The sequence below is a fragment of the Blennius ocellaris genome (assembly GCF_963422515.1).
Source record: "Blennius ocellaris genome assembly, chromosome: 6".
NCBI classification, from domain to species: domain Eukaryota; kingdom Metazoa; phylum Chordata; class Actinopteri; order Blenniiformes; family Blenniidae; genus Blennius; species Blennius ocellaris.
In genome coordinates, this window is record NC_137655.1 from 6051694 (window position 1) to 6069797 (window position 18104).

General features: G+C 40.2%; 1 protein-coding gene across 1 annotated transcript in view; it reads left to right on the forward strand.

Annotated features, from left to right (window-relative positions):
- Positions 1-12940: 12940 nt before the first annotated feature.
- Positions 12941-18104, forward strand: part of slc4a3 (solute carrier family 4 member 3) — a 60301-nt gene continuing 55137 nt past the window's right edge. The window contains exons 1-2 of the mRNA XM_080498270.1: positions 12941-12974; positions 15504-15870. Coding sequence (XP_080354396.1) covers positions 15817-15870 — 54 coding nt within the window. The 5' untranslated portion in view covers positions 12941-12974; positions 15504-15816. The remainder of the gene's footprint in view (positions 12975-15503; positions 15871-18104) is intronic.

Consider the following 18104-nt stretch of genomic DNA (forward strand, 5'->3'; position numbering starts at 1 on the left):
TTCAGGTACAGCCAGGTCCTTTTAGGGGTTTGCATTAATTGACTTGTATTTCTCCATCGTTCAGTTCAAAGCATATTTATTACAAACATTTCGCAAGGCTTCACTATCTGCAAACATCCCGAAGAGGAAGAGGAGACGAAGAGGAGCTGACTTTCTGCAGTGAAAATTGTTTTTTTTTTTGTCATGGAAAATAAATCTTGAAAAGATTTTCATCTGTTCTTGTTTGAGAGATGCTTGTAAAGTGTTTTATAAAAACCTCACAAGGATGTAATTTGAGCTACACTCTCAGGGAATTGTAACTGTTTTTGACTGTAATTAAGTGGAAAAAAAACCCCATAAAAGTTACATCATCCGAGTAGAAGTCAATTAATGAAACGTCAAGTCATATTAGGTAGTAGTTTTCTCATTAATTCAATTAAACTTTCTTTCCATAGCTCCAAAGAAAAGAGTAATTTCAAGTCACTTTTACAGAGAAAAACCAACAATTCCACATGAACAAAAAATAAAAAAAAAACTGAAAATGGGAAGGAGAAAGAGTTGAAATCACCATAAATGAGGGAAAATGCTAAAACAGTCTCAAAACAAACAAACCCCCAAAATGACGAGAACTGCTAAAAGATTTAAAAAAAAAAAAAGAAGCTTGAAATGAGGACAGAACATGCACACCTGCTCAAAAGAGATCCAGAATTATTAAAAAAGTGCAAATGTCAAAATATTCCCCCAGAAATGCTAAAAACAAAGAGCGTATCTGCTAAACTCAGGTCCAAAAACAGCTGAAAATGAAATGAAACGCTCCCAATCCTAAATTAGAATTCAAGATTCATACGTTTTGCGCATTTATCAAAACTACGAATGAAACCTTTTAAGTTATGTGAAACATGTTTTGTGGCTCTAAGTTAATTTTATTTGGTGGAAATTAACAGAAATGTCTCTTTTGCTCATGAAGGTTGCAGAACCTATGGTTTAGAGAAGAGAAAGAGAGAAAAGGACAGGACCGACAGATTGTGGGCAGGGATTCAAACCATCGGTCCGGTAGGGGCAGACATTAAAAAAAAAAAAAAAAAACCAACCCAGCAACAATTAAAAGCTGTGAGATTCACAACAAAAAGGACTTTTATCCTCCAGATACCATAGATACAGAAACAAAGAAAAACCATGACCGCTCTTTTAATCTTTCACCATATTTAAATAATTTTGCGGCGTCATCAAGTTGTAGCCCCATTACATAAAGGTTAGGGATTACCATATATTGCAGTTATTTTAACACACATGCAGATGGGTAAAATAATCCAAAACACTACATCTGGAGTACTGCTTCTTCCCGGGGTTTGATAGATAAAACACATGAAGTGAAGGGTTTTTCTTTCAACGCAAGTCAGAGATGTGTTTTAACTCTGGCGCTCATGTGACTTCATGCTGATCCAACTTCCGCTGTCTTGCATCCATGAACATTATTACAATATCACCAAAACATCATCACTTGTAATGAAAAAGTATAATGGTTCATGTTGCACATGCCAACGTATCCCTTTTTTTTTTTTTTAATCAATCAAAATTATGAGTTTTCCTGAAAACCCAGGAGAAAACACTGCATTAGACTGAAATGGGACTTTCCTGAGGATAAAGTAAAGCTGTTGATTGTTGTTTTGATGGTGAGTGACACTGGAAAAGAATCTATATACCTGAGACTTGGCTTGTTTTTAAGGTTGGATTACACTTTTCAGATTCAAGGATGCAAAGTAAGAGTATCTTCATCCCTCCTGTGACTCACACGGTGGATTTAAATTGAAAATATAAAAGATTGTTGTCCCTTCAAACCAAAACTATGTGAATGCAAAGAATTCCACTAAAACTGGTTCAAAAATGATGCTCTCTCTCACACACACACACACTTGGTAACTATCGTGCAGTGGGACAAAATAAGTTTAAAAGGAAGATAGCGCCTTCTGCAGGTCGCACCCGGCTACAGCTCAAACAGGACCCTGAATAACAGCACTGGGTGTGTGCGTGTGTGTGTTTACTGAGTGCAAAGCGCTGATTCGTAGAGTTCTCAGTTTCCAATTTCTTAATTTTACTTTCAAGTTCCATCTGCTTCATAATACTTTTTTTTTTTCTTATATGAAGCATTTTGTATGACGAACCCTCTTACTCTTAGCCTCCCAAGCTGCTCCTGCAGATGGCGCAGTAGTAACATTTACGACACTATAAAAGTTGATGAGACTCTTCAGTGTTTCCCTGAATTCACTTTCTTGCAGTGAAGAAGAATTGAACCTTCGTTTTTGCATTCAAATCCTCTCAATAACAGGAAGCAAATCCAGCACTACTGGGCATGGTCTAATATTACAATACTTCCAACTGAGCATGTAATAACTGACTTCCAAAGGGGTTTGGAAATCAGAAAGAAATCTATACTAGAGAAGGTTTTACTGGAAAAGAGTGTGCAATCTCTGTTGGTTGGATTTAGGCTTATCCACATGTCAATTTACCTCAAACTCTCAAACATAATCTTGACTGTCTGTCTAAGTTACTTCGGTCCAGAATTCAATCCACCACCAAGTTAAAATCCCCTCCAATTACAATTTGATACAAAGAAATCTGGCTTATCCCCAGTTGGAGCATAAATATTAACTAATGTAACCAGCTGAGACTGTGTTTCTGCCAAAATTATAATTACCCTGCCTTCTGTATCCTTTGATACCTTAACGCATTTAAACTGCATTTTTCTATTAAATAGGATTATAACTCCCCCACTTTGACCCTGGCTTGACCCAATCACTGCATAATTTCTCTGACACTAACCCAGATACATGTGTTTCCTGCTTAAATACTATATCATACTGTTTCGACTTCAGCACTGACATAATTTTCGTCTGCTTCAACTTCCAGAAGGTGAAATACAAGTTATTTATTCTAGATGACGAGACGGCGAGGAGTCTTTCAGAGCCTCCTGGGGATTTTTTTTTTTTCCAGACTCTTCTTGGAGCGTGCAACAGAACGACTCGACTTTTCTGAAAGAAAGCAAAGAATCCCGATTCTCAGATCAAAACTTTAGGAAGAACTCAAAACTCTAATTTAACTCTGGGGGAGTTTTGCCTCTGAGCTCTTTCCAGATTTTGATCTTGGTACCCAGGAGCTTCCTCAGCTCGTTCTGGTCCTTTTAGGCCCTTTTAGGTAATACAATGAATCCTTGATGGAAAACAACTGTAATCACGTGGTCAAATTTCAGCTATGAGATAAACATCCATTCTCCTTGATTTGACCTCAGTGAAACAAACAGTATGGCCACATTTATTTATTTTTTTCTTTGTAAATGCTGGGTCGATTAACTAAAGATCATAGAACATTATTGACAAGGAAAAAACATATTTTTTCCCCCTTTAATCTAGCAATAACATTATAATTTTTTTTCTTTTTAAAATATATAACGAGTCAGTTTTGAATCAAGTTTACATTAGATTGAGACCCGTGCTGTAGAAATAGGATTTCTCCGCGTGTGTTGGCCACGAGAGGGCAACATATGCTCTTCAAAATGTTGAGTCGACACAGGCCTGCATCCCTGTTTTTGACCTCCACAACCAGGATCCAACACATCGAGGTGACTTCAAGCAGTTTTACCTGAAATTCTCAAACATCCCACAAAGAAACAATTTACTTTACTCTGTTATTGCTGAGATTTCTTCACAGAAGCTCTTCTGAGGGCAAATCTGAAAAAGTCAAGAGTCTCCTCCAGCGAGCTGAGCTCACACTCTGCGGACGTTGGCAGGGTGTCCTGTCAGAACTGGCACCAGCCATGTGCTGCAGTTTGCAGAGAAGTGAAATTGTGAATAAGTGGATGAAGCAGCGGGAGAGGCGAGTGTCTTGGATCTCCTCTCGGCTTCAGAGGAAGAGGTCGTTTTCTTTTTTTTTAAGGAAACTGCCGGCTTTAGAAGTATTTAAATCTGAGGAATAATCTATTTTTGTCTCCTGATTAACTTCAGCGGGAGCCTCGTCAATTAATAGGCCTGTTGTTGGAGATGGTTACACCCTTTAGATATATGAAAACACTCTGCATCCTCCCTAATTGGCATTGACCCGCAGCTCATTAGCAAGTCTGAAAAATAAAGTGCCTGTCCCAACATGAACCTGAGGCAGGACTTCACTGCTCAGAGTCCACATCAAGGAGTCAATGAATCTGAACAGCTACGTATGAAAACACATTACACATACTCAATTCTGCTGCTCATCCCACAAACGTTTGTCTCATTGAAATTCATGGAGGGTGAAAAAGTATTTAATGCCGAGGAGCAACAGAGAAATTACTTCGTATGATTCAAGCTTTATGAAACAATGAATTTTATGTATGTGAATATATTCATGACTGATGAGCAAATTAGCATCCATCCATCTACAATATGTGATGGTTCAGCTTTAAGCCATATGCAGTTAATATCCACATAACTCATGGAAGTTATAGTTGCCCTGAGGTAACACATCACATGCACCGAACATGAATTTTTTAAATTATTATTATTATTATTATTACTTCAAATAATTTCAACCTCAAATGACTTGCAAGGGGATTTTATAGAGTGTGGATGCCAGTGAATCAGTTAAAGGAACTCAAGGCACTGGGCCATGGAGCCAAGCTGGAAAATGCAACCTGTGTGGAGCTAAATATACAACATAAAGACACATTCAGGTCGAATCAGTTTGTTAGAAGTGAATGAAGAGAACATCTCCTGCGTGCACGATGACTCTTGGAGTGCAGCGTCAATATCAATTCTGCCGAGCTTCATCAATGTAGTGAACCTGCAAATGAGGGAGGGACTAAACATGCTTGATTATTCATCTCCTTGCTTTCACACATGTTTACTTGAACACACACACTTCTAAATTTACACTGGATTTGTGTATGTGTGTGTGTGTTTGAAGCAATGGTCGCGAGTCAGTGGGATCAAACATGCTGCAGATTCTAACGCCAAAAACAATGACATGCTGATGTCTAGGATTGCCTCACAGCCTAGTGACGTCAACGTGGATTTGTCCATGATTGAATCTGGAGCGTCAGTTATCACTTGATAGTAATCATGATTTTTTTTTGTTTTCCCCCCCCAAATGGGGACCGTAAGTAAAGTACAAGTGCATTTAACCCAGTTAATGACTAACAGGACAATATATATTTCCAATACTAAATGCTGACGCTCATTTTTAAGACATGTCTGGACACTACCGATTTGGACTATATATACTATATGTCTCACTCTCCCACAGCAGAGACATTTTTCACTGTGCATTCCATGGACGTGTCGATTTTGTTTGCCTCTTGTATGTGATTGTATTTGACCTATTTGTATTTCTTCTGTATTGTTCCTGTTTTGATATTTATTGCCTAATTTGACGTTTTGTTTGTATGTTTGTATCACCTAGTGGACAGTCGCTGCATTTCACTGCCATGCGATGAATCAAAATATAATCTAATGCCATGTCAAGTAATCTAATCTGTAAATATGGCATTTTTTTCCCCATGCGTTTTTGCGAAACGCGGGTGCGTGCTGAGGTCAGATCTCTTAACAGAAACACACGCGCGCGCACACACACACACACACACACACACACACACACACACACACACACACACACACACACACACACACACACACACACACACACACATCCATCGGCAGTGACTTGAGACAGGCAGGTTTGTCCTCCACGCGGTCACGTGGTCGCGCCGAGCATCCTTGGCAGATCCAGCAGGCTGCGTGGCGCGTTGTCTTCCAGAATAATGGACCAGCTCTCCTCCACCTCCTCCTCCTCTTCCTCTTCCTAGCTTCTCTCACCCCATTTCCCCTTCCAGCTGTTTTTTTTTCTTCCTTCTCTTCCTTTCCTCCCCCCGTTTCATCTCCCAAGGCTTGGATCGCTCTCAGAAATCTCAGGTAAGCAGAGATGCGGACGCGCGCTGCGCTTCCACTTCTGAGTGGGCAGTTTACGCACGAACCGACGCCTGCCCGCCTGGGTTTTTTTTTTTTTTTTTTTTTTAAACTCCGCTATGCAACAAAGAGGTTGTGTAATGCTGCAGATTCTCACCCCTGACCATGTGCAACGTTGTAAAACGCAGGCTGCAGAGGGCTGCGTTTTGATACACAGAAGAAGAAGAGACGCCTTCTTCTTCCTCATCGCGTGTGCAGGTGGAGCGGATCATCGGAGGTTTGCGGCTCGCGCTCCGGTCCTAACCACCTAACGATGTCTTTTTTTTCCTTTTTTTTCTCCCGTGCAGCAAACAAAAACAAAGTCGTCTGCAAATTTGGCATTAGTGTGGAAACTTAGAAGTGCAAGCAGGAGCTGGATGGAGGCTGCTGAGGTCTTGTGTAGTAACAATGACTCAGCACGCGCCTCCTTCTCCCGAAATTATGATTTAAGGTGGATTTTTTTTCTTTCTTTTTCTTATTTATCCTCTCCGGGAGCTTTCTGCTCGCTACAAGGAGCAGAGGAAACACGACACCATTCAGCCTGCGTGTTTTATAAATAAAGATGGTCAGAATTGAGTGCAGGTATCGATTGTTGTGAGGAAAAGGAGCAGGAGGAGGAGAGGAGTGGACGTTCATACCCAATAAAAACTACCCTGCTTCATTTCTACTTATCACAAGTGAAGTAGTGTTTGCATAAAGCCCCAAAGAATCCTTTTGAAACTGTCAAAACTATTAATTTGCTTTGTATTCTGTGCTTTAAACCATCGTCTGTGAACATTGCTCAAAATAGCTTTACAGATTGTCAAAGTCTGCCTTGCGTATTTTTTCTTAGAAAATTGGAAATTATGCTTTTGGAAGCAAACATAAACTATTAGTTTATTTTATATGTGCTCTGAAATGCTTGTGTAAAACATTGTCTATGAACACAAGCTGAACAGAATATTTTCTCTGCTCTGTAAAAAGTAAACAAATAAATCTCAAAATCTTCTACATCTATTTATTAGTAACCGTGAACCCATTGTCACTGAGCATAGTTTGATCCAAACAGTTTTATGGTTTATGAAACCTGTGCTGCTTTTCCAAAAGTCTCTTTCCAAAGATGATGTAAACTTCAGTGTTTGCAGAAGAGCCATATAATCCGTCGCCATCAGAATCACAGCATAAGACGTTTACAAAACTATTGCGTGTGAACAGTTCGAGAGTGACATATTTACAGTTTATGAAACATATAATGTAGAAAATGGCTCAAACAACAACAAAAAAAGAACAGTTTGTACACAAATATATATTCTTAAAGACAATAAGGCCAAAAACTGATGATACTGTCCTTCAAAACTTGACAAAACCATTGTCTGTGAACACAGTCCAATTAAAAAGGCTGTACTTTTACTTGTTACTGTTTAGTAAAGTGATTAATTGTAATTTAAAACTTCCACGACTGAGTTTATTCCATCTGTAAACCACATCACGCCATGTAAACTCGTCCATTGCGAGACAAATGATACATCAAGGCTGTGGTGTCGAACGCAGTTTTCTTTCATGTGCCACATTCCGCCCAGTTTCATCTCGGAATGGATTGGACCGTTGAAAAAGCATCATAATAACCTTTAAATTTAAATATTAAAGTTTATATTTGTTGTGGCGCTGAATATACATGATCAAAATGTCTATACGTTCACAAAACCTAAGCCAATTACGACGGAAAATGCAATCTCAACATAAAGTCAAATTTAATGGCACATTTTGGTGCCGAATACAGTGAAAATGTTCAAAAGACGCCTCCTGTTGCATTATGGGGGGTTTTTACAATATTTTTCAATGATAGTTTGCTGAATGTGATAAAAGAAAACAAAACAATGTTTTCTTTGAAGTTATTACAATTTGCCTGGTGGGTCGGTGTGGCCGGGTTAGAGCCCCTTGTGGGCCAGTTTTGGCCCCCGGGCCTTATGTTTGACACCCCGGTGTTCTGGACTCAGAACTTACATGAACATAATTGGCCTTTTTGCTCCATAAGTGGAGCCATTTCAGCAATTTCTTCCCACGCAGGCACAGTTAAATAGATTGACCTTTTAGCGATGTTCGACACCACTGGATTCGTCTTGTAGTTTGTCGCGTCCGAAGTCTCGTGTTCTCCTGTCGGCAGATTTGGACTCTTTAAAGGTTTGTGGGTGAACTTCATCGTTATCGTAATAATCTTTACCGTGACTGCAGCGTCAGTAAATGTAGAATGCTCTACTTTCCCTTGAGAACGTTTACTTCTAATTGAGGACAATTTAAGGATGATCACAGTAGCTGTACTTGAATACTAACATTCAGTTACTTCAACAAGGTTGAGTTAGATTTTTTTTATTAGATTTTTTTTTTTTTAACCAGATTTGCTGGCGTTTCACTTTGTTTTGGATGATTTATGGACAGTGTTCACAGGCAATGGTTTTCACAAATGTTCCTCAGCCGGTGATTTACACAGCACACTATTGTGCATATTCATACTGATGATTGTTTCACATTTCTCTCTGGGATGATAAATATTGTTCAGATATTGTTCTGATGGGAGGGGCGCCACATGGAAAATTCAAAGCACATTTCGCGACAAAAACCTTTCCCTCAGCTTGGATTCACTCGTTATTTTAGACGGCACTTTTACAGTGAGAGGCTTTAATAAAATCCGAATATCTTGCGGCACACTACCTATCAAAAAAGTTACAAAATTACATATTGTAACTTCATACAGCATGTTAGATCATATTTTGCAGATTTAGTTATAAAGAAAATTGTTCAATAAAGAGAAAAAACAATGGAGGAATGCTATTTTACTGATAGCAACAATCTGAAAAATATAGTCTGAATTTTCTCTTACGAAACATTTATCCATTGATTTCTCCTCACTGCATTCTTGGCAGCTGGCATGCCTGCTCCTGCACTTTTTTATTGTCTTAAATTAACAGGGTGAGTGCTCATGCGCTACCTACTGCCACCTGCTGGCAGGGAATAGTGTGTCAATTTCTTGATCATTTCAGGCGCAGATACTCAACAATGTTACAAAATGCAACAATGTTACACTTATATATATATATTAGTCGAAACAAGTCTATATATTTCTAGTATTTTAATCTTCCGCTGATATTTTTTGAAGTGAATGTTTTCTTTTTAAAGGCTAACTGACAAACGTCTCAGTGAAAAAAAACATGCTTGTGAATTTGTACAACAGTGAAGAGACGATAAAGAATCAAACGAGCGATATGTGCGAACAAGATTTTGTCGTGTTAAGTTGTATTCTGTTGGATGACACAAAGACTAGCTGATTGCTCTTTGCTCTTTAAATAATTTCCACTGTTGGCGCTTTTCACGTATAGCATCCAAACGATGAAATTAAAAGTCTTTGTTGAACTGAGAGGCATCACTGGTCTCTAAATATAGATCTTTATCCCAAGAAATGGCCGACTGTTGTGTCTGGAGTGGCTTGATCTGGTCTGACGTGGGGAGAAAAAGGATGCATGTTCATGTTCTGTGCAGATTTTTGTCACAGGTGTCGTCAAGTCCAGCCCGGCAAGAAGGTTGACGTCTTCAGGTCAAACCTGGTGCTGCATTGTGTTGATGATTCATGTCACGCAGTGTTGCATGTGTGCAGGTCTATTTAAAACTCAGTCTAACAATAACAAAGCATGTAGGAGGTTTACTGGAGAGTTGTACATGAATCAAATAAAGAATAACCATCTGGCTATAGTGTTTGACCAGGGGTCTGCAGCCTGTGGCTCTTGAGCCCTTTTGTAGTGGCTCCATGAAGCTTTCAGAAAATGATCAATTTTATCTTATCTATCATTTTCAAAATGAGTGTTATCTCTTGTGTAGAAAAGGATTTTAAAAAGGCACAATAACTAAAATCATTTTTATTCTGACTGTATTAGGCCTTGTACATATTAATATTTAAAGTACATTTTTATCCTGTTTCATTCGATATGTTATTATTCTGTGTGGAGCAATGATTAAATGGGATTAATAAAATATTCCTATTCTATTCTTTTAGTAGCATTCTAAAATGTCAAAATTGTCTTTAAAATGCTGGAAAAGAAGGATGAAACAACAAAAATCAGGTACAAAAATAGCTGAAAATGTATTTAAATGTTCACCAACCTGAAATAAGACCTGATCAATGCAACACAAAATGCAGTTTATGTACATGTTTCAAAACTACTGTGCATATGAAACTTTAGAAGCTGTGTTTGCCCCATTTTAATGATTTTTTTTGCTGGTCCATGTAAATTTGATCTGGTGGAAATTCACAAAAACGACTTTTTGAGTCATAAAGATTGGCTACCCCTGGGTTAAGAATTCAGCAAGTGGTCATGCACCAAACGTCATTGTATTATCATGCAATTTGTTGTTTTTTTTAGTGTGAAGAAATCTGCTGACAAAAATGCATGAAAAGTCCAAAACAGTTTTCTGTCATTTTGCACGTAATGGAGAGGAACAGTTCTTGGAAACAGCGCAACATTTTAGTGGAACACAGCGTCCTTCCTGAGATGATGCATCGCCACAAAACTCTCCTCTTGGCTCAGGATGGGTGGGAAAAAAAGCAGTACCAAAGGGACGTCATCAAAAAGTGACATGCATCGAAAGAATCAGGTCATCGTTAATGTCAAAGAATTTGTTTCTAGTTGAGTTTGATCAAAAACAGCACTTAAAAAAACTTCAGAGAATCTGATGCTGCAATCTTTAAGCTAATTGCAGAGATATGAAGTACAAAACTGGGCTGTTTTTGTATTCTCTTGTGTGCTTATTATTAACTCAAAGTCGTTTTATATTTATACATCACATTTATAAAGTACATATAGTTCATGTGGAAAAAAACTAAATGCCAACAAAATCAAATTTGCTGACCACATCAAAAACCAAAGAGCATTTTCAGATCCTGGAGGGATTGAGGAATCGCTTTTCAAACAGCAGATATATATCAGTACTGGCTCGCCAGTAAAGCTGAAAAATCAATAGCTACACTTCTAAATATCATACAGATTATGATTCACTGCTTTCAGATTCCGTTTATTGAATCTCTTGCAGCCTTGGGAAGGCCACACGGCACGAATCGGAGTTTGGCATCTGTTGCCTAATTTGTAAAAGTGCTGCACCAAAGCATGAGACGGGATGACCCACTGCTGTTACCTTTATTAAACGCTGTGCAACAAACACCGGGCTGCTGAGAAAGAACAACACCGACGTGCTCGTGTCTCTTCTGTGACACGCCGGGCATTGAGCTGTTGCTTTAAGTGCTTCGGGTTTATGCGTCGCGCCCGGAGACTCATCAGACAGTCAGAAACCCAGAAGCTATTAAAAAGTGCAACGCTCTCAAAACATTACTGTCGGAGTCGACGTTTAGATTCGCGTTCGTTTTCTTTCCGAGTTGGGCTGTAAAGATCACATTTTATCTTGAACACATGTATACATGTACAGTAGTTTTGCCATAAAGCGATATTGGGGAACAAGTTTTTAAAGCTTTATGCAATGGGTATTGTGATACGATTGTTGACTTCAATCATTTATTTATTTTTGGTTATTATTCTGCGATTTTTGTGCGTCTGACTTCTTCAGGCCCGCCTCCACCAGGTATGAAGCAATGGTGACATACGATTTGTTGTCGGCACACTTTATGGCCACGCTCCATCGTGACTTGCTGGGCAGGACTGCATAGTGCATGGAAGCATGATTTATTGCAGTTCAGTTTTGAAATAATTTGCGATATATATCGTGCAGCCTAATTGGCTATGATATAATTTTATTGTTTAATTGAAATTTATTAAATTTTTTGGTTTTTAAACTGCATTTACAGCAGTTTTGAGCATATTAGCCCATTTCTATACACACTCACTGATGACGGGCTCCCATGCAGGGTGCTTGAAGGTCCCACTTAAAGAGCATTTGATACAGAGAGATTGTGATCACAACCTGCTTTACCACCTGAAATGATAAAAAAAAAATACCTGTTTTTAACTCATTACTAACTTAGAAAGTTTTAAACCTTGTGTTCACCTTAAGGTTTAAATAAACAAACTAAGTGGTGCCTCACACTACAGGACACCTCAAGAGGTTGTGTGGCTCAATAGCTCAAAGCTGTTTTGGAGAAGAATGCACAACATTAAACCTCTGGATGTAGTAGAGTTCACCGATTAATCCTTAAAGCAACTGTTCTGGTGAATCATCCTGCTGCGTTGAGAACTCCACCTTGGAACGGATCTATATTTGACATATTGAATGCAAAGCTCTTGAAATTTATGTGTTTTTTTTTATATATACTACTACTGTTGACATGTTCAAAGCAGAAAATAATTTAATCGTCCGTCATGCATAAGGCACCATGAATGACGGTATTTAAGAAGTCACGTGCCAAGGTTAAGTGTTATACTTCTCAGAATAATTTGTGCAAATGAAACGCTCATCCGTAAACAGAATATCAACCCTGAATGAGGTCACAGTTACAAATTTTGATTCGTCAACGTTGGGGTACTATTTCTGTCTATTATTTAATACTCGGCCATCGTCACTTTAATGTCTCCTGGTACTTGATATTTAAGGTTGAATGGTTTGTCTCGTAGCGGAAAACACTCAGGGCAGTATCTTGTTTCTGTCGTGCAGCACGCGGTTGATTATTGTAAAGTGTAGAGGGCACTGTCCGAGGTCGCCCTCATCCTTTGTATTGTCCACCCTCCAGTCATCAGAGGTTTTGTTTACCTGTTTTCGTGGCCGTTGGCATTCCTTCACGGTATTTGCGGCCCCTCCTCCAGGTCACCACCGTTAACATCTTGTCACATGAGCGTGTCAGCGTCCCCTTCACACATTCAAAAGGGCGAGCCACTCGGAGCTCTCTGATTACACAGCCGCTGTTAAAGGGGGTCGGACACTTGATATTAGTGGAGCGATGGACTGTGGGGCCGGTGGGCTGGCCAGGATCTGGGTCAGCTTTGGCCAAGGTGACTGTACACTCCACTGGGGGCTTATAAAGGCAACACTCCGGTGGTTTAGACGCAGTGGAAGGTAAGAGTGTGCATTTTTGAGGGGCCTGCAGCAAGTTTACTACTAATGGAGGTGGCGGCATGCATTGGAAATACAGTTCTTTGTTCCAAAAACGCCTTTGGTTTGACTTAAATATTATCATATGTTCCACATAGTGAAAACAATATGATTTGCATTAAATACAAATTATTTTACGTATATGGCCCATGTTTATATCGCGATCACACTGAATTTGTGATATATATTGCAGCCCTACTTATATTGTCCTGTTGTTTTGTTTGCGTGCCTGAGGCAAATGTGGCAGAGCAGAAAGTTGGATGATGAAATGAGCCTGTGTTGATTTTAGTATTTGTTAATTTGCTTATTTGGAGTTGGAATATGTAAAAATGACATGTTTTTACAGGTTCTGCTGTTTAATTTGCTTAAAAAATTTTTTTTTTTATCACAATTTGTTCACATGATTGGTGCATTGCTTTTGGCTGTTTTTTGGCAGTGCCTTGTCTTTAAAGGGTTAATCAATACACCAAGGCACATGTACTTTCACAGGCTATTGCAGCAAAGTGAGCCATCATGCTCCTCAGCCAGTTGACGTGAGATAAAACGGAACAAAAATGGCCTGAAATGGCTCCATTGTTAAAACAAAACAAAAAAAAATCCTCCTGACAGCGTTGACTGTGAATGCCAGACTGCCGCTCGTCCCTGGAGACTCCGCACGGCGCTCTAAAGCCACATTGTGCACGATAATTGGTTAAGTGTCCAAGTGACAACCTCACCAAACCGCGGTGCTTCTCAACGGCATCCTCTTGCGCGCAGCCTTGTGCATAATGGGAGCCATGAGCCAGATGTAAATGTCTCACGGGGAGCGAATGAGTCAGCTGAATCCAGCCGGGGCAGATGTACAATCTATTATTGTTGGGGGGGGGGGGGGGGGGTAAACAGCAGTGCCAGACTGGGGAGGTCACCCGGGATTTGCTCTGCTCCATCGTTTCCCAGGAATACTTCAACTGCTATTATTCCCTTAATATTAACTCAACTCAATTGGATACTTTCCGTTTAGCCGCCTGTATGCTCTGCTCTGATGGGTTTCTTCTAACCACAAGTCATTTAATCACCTGAATTACTGAAATGTCTGTTTTGTACAAACGCATTCTGTGTGCACACCAGCGCAGGATGACCGTCATGACACATTCTGGTATTTCCTCTTCTATTTCTCTTGAGAGCTGCAGTGTTTGGGACACACTCGTAATAGGAGGGATCTGCTTCACTCATTACTTTTGGTGAATATGGAAACGGATGGTTCGCTCTCTATTGCCGTCTCTCGGCTCTCTGAGCCTTGCTGCTATGGACCATCAGCTTCGAGGTACAACATGATGTGCAATCAGAGATTTGAATTACTTTCCTATCCTCTTGAACTGCCGGACCGCATTTCGTCCCCAGAGAACTGCTCCTCACTGGATACTTTCTCTGTTTCTCACCATTTTCTGTAAACCCTGGAGATTGGTTGAGTTGTGGATCAGCTGTTTGTCAAATACTCAACCCGTCATCAACAACCAGCTCAGTTTGAACTTCAGCGGCTTATGTGGCTCACGTCTGTGATGGATTGAACTGGTGCATTTAAAGTGGCTGGAGGGTGTACTTTTTAGTTAAATCTGGGACTCTAAATTGCCTGCGGGGGTAAACGTTTGTGGATGAGGTTGTGATCTTATGTTTTGCTGATCAACGTCATCGTTGGAAACCTGCCCTATGGGTTTCTGGGATATGAAAGATGCGTTTGTGGCAGCTCCAGTGGAAAATATGAACAACATTTGACTGATTCAGCCCCAATAAAAAGACAGACTTTGTCAAAGAAAGAGTATTGCGGGGGATGTTCAGTGAAATTTAAATGACAATATATCAGAGTACATCAACAACTAAAACTGACTCCGGCTGAATTCTGGTAGAGGAACTGTCAGCACGAATAGTGTAGTATCCCTCGGGCACTGCTCAGCGATTACACACCGGCACTCCTCGACATGCTCACATGGACGAGAGGCACCTGTTCTCCTTCTCGTTAAAACCAGTATAATCGGCGAGATCTATTTTGGCGTTGTCGGGGTAATTAAGAGGCCCCAAGGTGCCTTCTGCTGTTTGTTTACCTGCATGGACACCACAGTCATCTTATTAGCCTTATAAAAGACCCAACAGCTGCACTAGCATTTGTTGCCACAAACATTACATATGTTACATATTACAAGACTCTGCTACCTGGGACGAAGTGTTAGCATGATAATGCTGAAAAATATTTCCATGACCAAATTCACAAATATTAATAATAGTCACTGACGTGGTTTAATTGACCTCAAACTAAATTTTATTGTTCCAGGCGCTTCATCACGCACATAAACAAATGCTTTGGAATTTATTTGCTTCGTATTTACATCCTCTTTTCTAATTTCAGCACTTCGATGTGAGTTTCAGTCTTTGTGTGTAGATGGCCATGTATCAGACGTGATGATGAGCGGCGCTAGCTCTATATGACCCATGTGACCACAACCTTTGTGTCTCGTGCAGGTTATGCCACCCCGAAGGCTTCCTGGATCCCCGGCCGTGAAAGAGAAGGGCTGATCCCCGTCCTCCTCCTCCAGGTTCCTGCTGCTTTGCCCTCCTTCCCTCTTCTGCTCCCCGTCACCCAACCCCACCCCTCTCCCATCAGCACCGACCTCACAGCCACAACTGACCTCCTGCTTGAAACACCACTTGGAAGGGCTTGTCTGGACATATCACCCCCCCTCCTCCTCACAGCAGCTCCATTCTTTCATTGCATTCTCGCTGCGTCCCTCCTCAAAGATCCACCAGTTAACCCAGTGGCTGCTCGCCGGGCCTCATGGCTACAGGAGGTCATGTCCCTGACATAGATGTGTTGATCAATCTACAACAGGTAGGAACTCCTCACTTTCGTCAGCGTGACCCTTTCAACCGTCACGAATCCGCCTATGTTCCTCCGACACGTGGAACGACGCTGCTTCAGTGTAAACGTCTCTCAAACTTTTTGTTTCATCCAGTGTTTTCTATTCAATGAGGAATGGCTTTGCCTTTGAGGGTGAAGTGACTCGGATGCTGATAGCCAAAACGACAAAGATAGACAGTTTAAAGGAGCTTTGATGTTTAGAGTGCACTGTTATCTGCATGCATACCAAGTTGGCTGTATGACACAAAACAGCACCCCCTAGTGGCCTCGACAGGAAAGCCGCGTAGAGTCTGTTGTTTCTGTGTAAACAGACATCGTTTTCAAAATGATGTTATCGTAACGTAAAACTTTTTCTGAAACGAAAACAGAAAAACATTTCACTTTCAATGTTTTTGATTAAATATATACATATATCTTGTTTAATCGTAAACTCCTACTTGATCTATAAAAAGAACGGTTGCAGTTGGATATTTCTATTATAGAAAGACAAGAAACAGCTCGCCAAGCCTCTCTCTGTCTCAAAAAGTGTGATTATAACTTGCCAAAGTTACTTCCAAATCGACTTGAAACTTTCGTAGCGGTTTCAACTCATATTGCTTGTCTGAAGCAATATGTCTGAAAACATTTTCAAATAAATAAATGTACAGCAGAAAAACACTCCAATGAAAACAAGGAGTATCAGGTTCTCAACCAATGTTCAATGCATTTTGCCAAATAAATTGTTGAAATGTACACACATGACTAGATAATTCCTGAGGGGCAATTTTACCTTAGATCATAAAGGTAATTCAGAAAATGTAAAAAAAAAAAAAAAAAAATCTGAAATTTACTGACTTATTTTGGTCCTAAAAAGCAATTTCTTCTAGTTTGCTGACAAATTGATGATGTAAGCAAATGGTCATCAGCTCTGTAGAAACCAGTCCGAAGTAGAATGTGACTTAAAAGCAGCAAAAGCAAGCTGAGTGTGTTACGATTAATCAGCTTGTATAAATGTACCGTAAAAAAAAAAAAAAAAAGATGCCTTTAGCCCTCTTTACCTCCTTGGGATTGCATGAGTAAAACCAGCCAAAGATGGTCAAGTTATATTTTGTGAGGAACTTTGAATGTTGTCTCGATGCAAATGTGGACGACCTGGAAGCGAAGCGGCGTTTGACTTGCAAAACCAGAAAACCCTCCGGTTGGAGAAGGAAATGTGGAGCCCGACGCAGCTATGTCAGCTCGTTGCTTCTGTCCACAAGGTTGTTTGCGGTTACGGCTCGTCTCATCCTCAGTAAACACCGTGGGGATGGAGCGGCAGTTTGACAAAACAATGCATTTGAATCCCCTTTTCAACAATTCGATTCTAAATCGGTTCTTTTCGCACCATGCAGCCGGGCCTGTCAATAGGTGGAATTTCGCTTTATGCTTGCGGGCTGGGAAATATTAGTTGCCGCTTCCTGTTTCTCCAGCCGTGTGTTTTTCCAGCTGGGTCTGGTATCTGAAAGGAAGCAGCCGGCTGTAGATGCTCTGTGGCCCCGGGCAGAGGCTGCTCTTTGAAACGCTATGTGTATCATGAACGTCGAGAAACAAAGCGCTGTGTTCGCTCCCGTCTGAAGGTGGTTTGGATTTTTTGTGTTCTGATAGAGTCAAAGTTCAGTCCACTCAGACTTGGGGTGGCACTGAATCTCACGCCACATCACAACCATGCAGATAGACTTAATTATGATCCCACATCTCTCCTTAGTTCAGAATAATGAGCACTGCTTGGAAAGCAGAAAGTTTAGAAAATGGATTGTTTTAGATCGGTTCATTCATCCTATCCGCTCCAAGTCCCATGAAATCTACTGTCATTAAACTCTCATTTTCATATTGAATCTTTCTATACTTCTATTACGGCCTCACAAAATTAAACAAATGACATGTCTTGGGGTACTTTTTATTTCAGCACGTTGGTTTTCCCACCTTTAGGAGGAAAAGTAACAAAGAAAAGCTAATCCCTAAAAAGTATCAAGCAAAAAGAGGTAAGCGCAGGGCTAACCACGGTGTGGCCGTCGCATCCTGCACTTCCCTCAAACTAACCAAAGAAGAAAAGCTTTATTCTCATGACGACAGAATCAGGATTTGCCGGTGACTTCCAACTGAAATTAAAATAACAAACTAAAACAAAAGAATTCATCTATTTGGGCCAGAGAAAAACGAGGGATCGTTCCTTCAAAGTTAAAAGA